The following is a 7,500-nucleotide window of genomic DNA, read 5'->3' as shown; positions in this document are numbered from 1 at the left end:
TTAGAGTTAACGGTCCTTAAACTGTGTAAAGTGGTATCGTTTTGAGCCTCAATGCCTTCACAACGTTACTGTGTCTAGACGGGTCTATAATGAATAAACAAACAATGTGAGAATGAAAGTCATTTCACTGTCTTGCAAGTAAGCAACAAGGCAAATCAAAACGTGTTGTTGCTGGTCTGAGATCAGACCTGGAGTTCCCCTCTGCAACCTGTACTTAAACGCCAGTGCGTTACTTTATCTGCAGACATGATTATGTGTTGTAGAGGTTGTTTAGACTCAGTGGAAATGACATCATGCCAGGGTTTATCACATGACACACGTCAGGAGAGAATCCTTGACGTAACACTCATGACATACTCATATGTACAAAGAAGTAATAACAATTGGAAAAATAGACTTCACATTAAAGTAACTCCCTCATATCACATCTTAAATTAAATCACCTCTGAGAAAGTATCAAAGATTTTAAACAAGCTGTAATCACCAAATCCCCTAATCTCCCTCCACCATCTAAAGATGTCGTGATGTTTGAGGACTCAAAGGGGATGGGCTATCTTCTAATATAACAGAGTACCGTCTCATACGTGTGTTGGGAAACAATCGCGGTCGGCAACTTCAACTCTGTTACCATAAAAATAAATCTCAGAAAACGTGGACCAATTACGTAATTGCTGCGGGGTTTGTGGTTACTCTCTTATATTAGAAAAGGCGTGAGTGTGACGGTGAAGCTCTGAAGCAGATAGTTTAGCCTAGCGTAGCTTAGCGTAGCTTAGCGTAGCTCCCCTCCTCAGCCGAGAGGCATCCAGCTGCACCCCGGGCAACGGCACTGCGGTGTGGTGGCAGGTCTGTTTTTTTATCAATGTACTATGACATTCTATCAATGTACCAATCGCTTTATAGATAGATACTATTGATAAGCAATACATCGAGCTGTGTGATGGAGAAGCTGGTTGATGTAATGGTAAACGTTGAAGAAGATCTATATATCTATATACTGTATATAAGCACTTTGAGATTCTTGAATATAAAGTGCAGTATAAATAAAATGTATTATTGTTATTATTATTATTATTATATATCTATATATATCTTGCCGAAAAAACCTAACCTGCCACACCCCAGTGCCGTTGCCACGCCCCAGTGACCGGCTCCGGGGCCAGCCCTCTGCGGGGCCCCTAGCATAGACTGTATAGGACGCCTGAGGGCCACACCTCTACGACGTGAGTGGCCAGCATCTCCCAGCCGGCCCTGAGGTAGGCAGCGCCGCACTCGGTCAGGTCCCTCCTGACCCCCAGGACGCAGGACTCTGCGTGGCCCAACAGAGCGTCTGAGAGGCCCCCCCAGCTGTGGGCGGCTGGGGGAGGTGAGAGAGAGAGCTGTCAGCAGAGCGGGGGCACCGTGATGCAGGCCGCCATGAGGCGATATGTACTGATGAACCGGGACGGTATTCATATTCTCACATTATCTCACTACGTCGTCTGGCGTTATTGAGTTACGGGGCAGAAATACAACTGTAATAAAACTGTAATTCAATAATGTCAGAGAAATGCTAGGGAAATGTGACTTACACCCACAAAGAGTATTCTGTTGTTTAAAGAAGATGGCAATATAGTTTTATATTGTAAAAGTAATATAAAAGTCAGTAATTCCCATAGTGGGGGTGCAGGAGTAGAGATGTAGATGTAGACATATTGATTTGTTCAATTTATGTTGGAGACCAAAAGTGAGATTTCTGTTTTATCAATTAAAGGTCCAGGTTTCATGCCCACGTGGTAAATGCTAAACAGAAAATGATAAGATTTACATTAATGATGCTGACCTGTCTCTTTAAATCTCCAGCCATATTTCTTTGAGTCCTGAATGTCCTGTCCCAACTGGGACGCCCTGTGTAGCAGCTTCCTCACGGTCGCCATGGTTACACTGGACCATCCCAGAACTGAGAGGAAAGAGAAGAGAGGAGGGAGGATGGAGGAGAGAGGAGAAGAGAGGAGGGGAGATGAGAGAGGCGGGGAGAGGAGAGAAGAGAGGAGAGGAGAGGAGAGGAGAGGAGTGGACAAGTTACTAATGCAGAGGAGAAGTGGGGTTGATTATTGAAGAGCAAATGAGAGAGCGAAAAGAGAGGATTGAAGAGGAGAAAGAAGACGATAAATGATGCATGACCTCCTTTGACAGGCAATGAAGTGTGTGCGAACAAAACACACACCTGAAGTGGTGCCTTCAGAAAATGGGGTCACAGGGTCAATCACCAGAACTCTTTTATTAAACCCGACGGCTTCCTGAAAGAGAGAGAGGGGGGGGGGGGGGGGATACAGCTGGCAGTGAAATGAATCATTCAGACAGCAGGTTAAGTATCTGCTCCCCTAAAAGTGTGGCAGGGAATGAGCGATCTCTCTCTCTCTCTCTCTCCTCCTCCGTCATCCGGAGGTACCTACAGATCATCCAATTAGCATATATTATATTAAGACTGTTATATCCCATCTTTTCTCTGGCTCCGCCCCTGCTAATCAAAGACAGACGTAATGACTACAAATTAGTAATCATTCAATATAATTTATTTTGGATTAAACTGTCTTTCTCAAGTTCTCAAACTGCACACATGCTCACAAACGAAGACGTCACACACATGAAGATCTCAAGACGTCATGAGGCTTTATACATAGATACGATGACATAGCTGACCTTGGCAACAGCTTGACCTCCTGACCCCGCCCCTACGACCAGCAGGTCGTAGTCAAACGACGACAACGGACCAATGGGCTGCTCCATATTGCCTCACTGATCCAAGTCGTTCACCTGAGAAGACACCTTTTGTCTTGAGTCCAGGGTTGAAGAACAATACACACATGTACTCCTCAGTGCCCTCACAGCAAGTACACTCAGTAGGACTACACAACACGCACACTCTATCTCCAGCTAACACAACTCTGTGCCCTCCACAGCAAGTAGACTTAGTAGGACTACACAACAACACCCACTCTATCGCCAGCCAACGCCAACGGACTTTAGTCTGCCTTTTTCCCCCCAACACAGACTTGACCGGTTTAGACCGGTCAAGGTCTAAACCGGTCAAGTTGAGGACTCTGTTGTTGATCTCTCTGTCACGCAGAAATAAGACCGCAGAGAACTATTGAATACGCTGTGATTTTGTAAATATGTAAGTTTTGCTACGGAATATTTATTCAGTTTTACAATTTTCGGTTTAACATTAAACACAGAAGGAGAATGTTATGCCAAGGTGATACAGCCAAATAGAGTATAGGCGATTTTTTGTATGCGAAAACATGTGGTAATCGACTGTGTTGCGGTGCGGCGGTGACATCTGGCGGCGCAGCGTGGAACTTCCACGCTCTGGGAAACGCGTGTTGGTTGAGACAGCTGCTTCAGGAATTGGGAGTATATGTTTTTATTAAATTACAACGGTGCGTTATGGAAACACAACGCTGACGTTAGAGTTTGGTTGATAAAAAACACTATCTAATCGCATTCGTTTGATACTTCCAAACAGTAATTCAATACGAAAGCTGGAACGAATAACTAAAAACATGCCTAACGCTACTTAACCAAATGCTGTGAATGGTAATACGACTCACTTGATTTGATCACTTTCACGTAAAGTTGAACACATTGATTAGTCAAGGATCAATGTGGTTTATCAACATTGAACAACTTCCTTCTATTCTCTGACTGACCCCGAAACTTTTGTAACATGAGCGGCCTTTTGAGTACGCACGCATGCGCAGTGTTGAATAATTTACTCCAACGCTGAAATACATTTATATACTGTAAATATGTTATATTATGTATTTAAACAAACATGCAAATCCACAATCATTAATTTGCAGTATTATCCTGTTGAGGAAAGCGTTCAATATTATCTACCTCCAAATGCATTAAACAGTCGATCGCAAAAAAAAAAGAAAGATAATTGCATATTTAATTGTATTATTTACTTTGGACCATGTGTACGCATGAACAAGGGATGCCCTTGTCTGTGTATTTAACGTGTACGTTTAACGTGTGCACTGCAGACACAACGCTCCCCTGTTGGTGAGTCGGGGTACTTCAGCCCCACTGGCGGTGAGTCGGGGTACTGCGGCTCGGCGGAACGCCCCCCTGGCGGTGAGTCGGGGTACGGCGGCCCGCTACAGGACGCGCCGCTCCGCGCAGGGACTGGTTCTTTCGCAGCCATTTTCTGTCCAACCAAACAGCCGTTCCGAGAAGGTAACCAACCAGGGCTTCATCGCAGGTTGGTGTCTGGCTCCGGCCAATGATTGCTAACCGATTTCTCGTTAGCTCGAATGGAAATGTCCGTCTGCGTGTGATTTGTGTTTGTTGTCGGGATGGATGAGGGCTGATGATCAGGAAGTACCCGTTCTGATAAAGAATAAGAATAACACCCCGGCGGCCCGAGCCTGGTCCACCAGGACAAAGAGCAGGCCGGCGCGACGCCTCGGGACGCGGCTTGCGGCAGACTGGGAGTCCGGCGAAGTTAGGGTCCGAGTCCGACGCGATCAGCCGGGTTCAGTGCACTGGGTCCCCGCGGTGTGGAGCGGGACGACCCGGGGATCGAACCTACCCGCTTTTAGACATTAGCCTCGGTGCTAACTGGGTTGGCTAGCTGGTCGACACCAGGAATATGTACGGGATTCGCTAGCCCGCCTTAGCTCGGAACAGAGAGCTACGTTTAGCACGGGTCTCGGTTGTAAGTGATATGAGCGGTGCGGTCTTGTGTGTGTATACGGTCAGATCAACGCGGCGGCGGGTTGTTGATTTCGCAGTGGCGTGTTTTGGCGCCTTGACTCGAGAGACGGTCCCACCACAGTGGAGCGGGAACGGCAATATGGACTACAGGTCTCCGTCGAGGCGCCCCGTCCGGAGTCGGACCCCGCGTCTCCATCTCAATCCAGGTGCCCTGTCTGGAAATGGTGACGTGGGGTCCATCTCCATCCAGACACCACGTCTGGATATGGACCACCGCGTCTCGATCTCCATCTACCCGTCTGATGCGCCTTTGTTTTGTTTGTGCCCCAGATGGACGGAGACGGTTCCACCACAGACGCCTCCCAGCTGGGTATCACCGGAGAGTACATGGCGTCCGGGCACTACGTACTGCAATCACAAGAAGGTAAAGGAATAATAAAAACAACAATGTTGGAATAGGTTTGTCGTGTCTCTATTCCGCATGTTTATTGTTCCACTGAATTGAGGGACGTTACCCACGTGACTGATTGTGATTGTTTCGCTCTTGTGTCTCTCACAGATGACGGGGATGAGAGTCTAAACGACCATGAGGAGGGGGGCATTAAGGAGAACTTCAGGGAACAGGACATCTACCTGCCCATCGCCAACGTGGCTCGCATCATGAAGAACGCCGTCCCGCAGACGGGGAAGGTGTGTGTGTGTGTGTGTGTGTCTCGCTCTGTGTGTGTGTGTCTCGCTCTGTGTGTGTGTGTCTCTCGCTCTCTGTTTGTGTGGGGTGTGTGTGTGTCTATCTCTCTGTCTTTGTGCTTGTGTGTGTGACTCTCTCTGTCTTTGTGCTTTTTTGCATCTGTGTGTGTCTCTTTCTCTTTGTGTGTGTGTGTGTGAGATTTAGAAAGCGGTCGACAATACTATTTCCAATGAAACCTCCACACAAGCCATCCCTTCCGTTCCTCGTCCTCACACTCCCCCTCTCCCCCTCCTTGTGTGTCAGATCGCCAAAGACGCCAAGGAGTGCGTGCAGGAGTGCGTGAGCGAGTTCATCAGCTTCATCACGTCGGAGGCCAGCGAGCGCTGCCACCAGGAGAAGAGGAAAACCATCAACGGCGAGGACATCCTGTTCGCCATGTCCACGCTGGGCTTCGACATGTACGTGGAGCCGCTGAAGCTGTACCTGCAGAAGTTCAGAGAGGTGAGCGAGTTCCGAGTGTGGGGGTTGGGGGGGGGGGGGGCTTGTTGGTTCTGTGGCGGAGGACATCCTTCTAGAGCAGGGGTCAGCAACCTTTTCAACATGCAGTGCCAGTTTGAAATGTTCTCTTTAATGAGTATGCCTAAAGCAACAATATATTAAACATTAAGCTGAATTATGCCACGGCGACCAAAAACATTTCCAGAAGACCTGGAATTGTGTAATGATTTTTTTGTTGTTATATTTGCAACATGGGATTACAAATTATAATTACATATGTCCCATCTTAAAACACCACTTTCAGGAACTTATTTAAAAACTTATTTGCAGGAATGTGAGGAATGTAAAAAACGAGAATATATGAGAATGTTGCAACCATCCACATCATATCTTTAAGACAGCTTTGCAAAACCATGTGAAGGCGATGCATGCAGGACACTTGCAATAATATTTTTAATATTTTCTTCTCTATTACTCTCAACATAGGTTTAGGCTACATACTATTAATTGATCCCATTTCAGAACACTGCTTTCAGTAACTCATTTAAACATATTTGCACTGGAAGGAAATGCCCCCAAACAGAATAAAGTGCAAAAAATAAATCGGTAGCAATGATTACGCTACCACATTGTTTTGTTTTCTCAAGTGTGCCAACGATTATGCTGCCACGTGCCAGTGGTGGTACTCGTGCCTTGGGTTGCTGACCCCTGTTCTAGAGTCAAACCTCTCCATCGGTTAGAGACAGGTGACCCAGCAACACAGCTCTTAAAGAGGCGTTCCCTAGACCTAGTTATGGTTACCTAGTCCTAGTTGGGGTCCTCTAGTTATGATCCTCTAGTCCTAGTTATGGTCCTCTAGTCCTAGTTATGGTCCTCTAGTCCTAGTTATGATCCTCTAGTTATGATCCTCTAGTCCTAGTTATGATCCTCTAGTTATGATCCTCTAGTACTAGTTATGATCCTCTAGTTATGATTCTCTAGTTATGATCCTCTAGTCCTAGTTATGGTCCTCTAGTCCTAGTTATGGTCCTCTAGTCCTAGTTATGATCCTCTAGTTATGATCCTCTAGTCCTAGTTATGATCCTCTAGTTATGATCCTCTAGTACTAGTTATGATCCTCTAGTTATGATTCTCTAGTTATGATCCTCTAGTCCTAGTTATGATCCTTTAGTCCTAGTTATGATCCTCTAGTCCTAGTTATGATCCTCTAGTCCTAGTTATGATCCTCTAGTCCTAGTTATGATCCTCTAGTTATGATCCTCTAGTCCTAGTTATGATCCTCTAGTCCTAGTTATGATCCCCTAGTTATGATCCTCTTGTCCTAGTTAGGATCCCCTAGTTCTAGTTATGATTCCCTAGACTTGGTTACGATCCTCTAGTCCTAGTTATTATCCCATCCCAACATTAGGTAGTAATAAATGACTCGTATACCACATATATTGGCCCTTATTCAACCCATGTACCGTGGGGAGGGATGAGCTCCTTGGGAAGGGCTGCTCCCCCCCAGCGATACGTCACATCTCCACCATGAGCTAAAGGAACCAATCAGCCGTAGGGGGAGGAGCTACTAGCCTCCCCACAGAGCATTATGTCACTCATTGGTGAGGGCTGGG

At 46.4% G+C, this 7,500-nt stretch overlaps 2 protein-coding genes across 5 annotated transcripts in view; one reads left to right on the top strand and one right to left on the bottom strand.

Annotated features, from left to right (window-relative positions):
- Positions 1-3,723, bottom strand: part of LOC132455014 (thioredoxin reductase 1, cytoplasmic-like) — a 12,736-nt gene extending 9,013 nt beyond the window's left edge. Inside the window, exons 1-5 of one of the 2 annotated variants that reach the window (XM_060048706.1) lie at positions 3,591-3,723; positions 2,680-2,793; positions 2,204-2,276; positions 1,820-1,936; positions 1,212-1,354 (exon numbers count right to left, since the gene is read on the bottom strand). In XM_060048706.1, the coding sequence (XP_059904689.1) occupies positions 1,212-1,354; positions 1,820-1,936; positions 2,204-2,276; positions 2,680-2,766 (420 nt within the window). In that variant the 5' untranslated portion in view covers positions 2,767-2,793; positions 3,591-3,723. Of the gene's footprint in view, positions 1-1,211; positions 1,355-1,819; positions 1,937-2,203; positions 2,277-2,679; positions 2,993-3,590 lie in introns of those variants that run through there. The other variant, XM_060048704.1, reaches the window with a different exon arrangement.
- nfyba (nuclear transcription factor Y, beta a) lies at positions 3,117-6,105 on the top strand. 3 transcript variants are annotated; one of them, XM_060048753.1, is made up of 4 exons: positions 3,117-3,154; positions 5,032-5,125; positions 5,261-5,391; positions 5,693-6,105. In XM_060048753.1, exons 2-4 carry the CDS (start codon positions 5,032-5,034, stop codon positions 6,047-6,049), a joined length of 582 nt encoding a protein of 193 aa, XP_059904736.1. In that variant the 5' UTR covers positions 3,117-3,154; the 3' UTR covers positions 6,050-6,105. The 3 variants fall into 3 exon arrangements, with proteins under 3 accessions (XP_059904736.1, XP_059904735.1, XP_059904734.1); XM_060048752.1 differs by lacking the exon at positions 3,117-3,154 and adding an exon at positions 4,080-4,221 and having other exon boundaries at positions 5,693-6,104; XM_060048751.1 differs by lacking the exon at positions 3,117-3,154 and adding an exon at positions 4,102-4,246 and having other exon boundaries at positions 5,693-6,093.
- The last annotated feature ends 1,395 nt before the right edge of the window (positions 6,106-7,500 follow it).

The sequence above is a fragment of the Gadus macrocephalus genome, chromosome 4 (genome assembly GCF_031168955.1).
Source record: "Gadus macrocephalus chromosome 4, ASM3116895v1".
In the NCBI taxonomy this organism is placed as follows: domain Eukaryota; kingdom Metazoa; phylum Chordata; class Actinopteri; order Gadiformes; family Gadidae; genus Gadus; species Gadus macrocephalus.
This window is presented reverse-complemented; position numbering and strand designations above follow the sequence as displayed.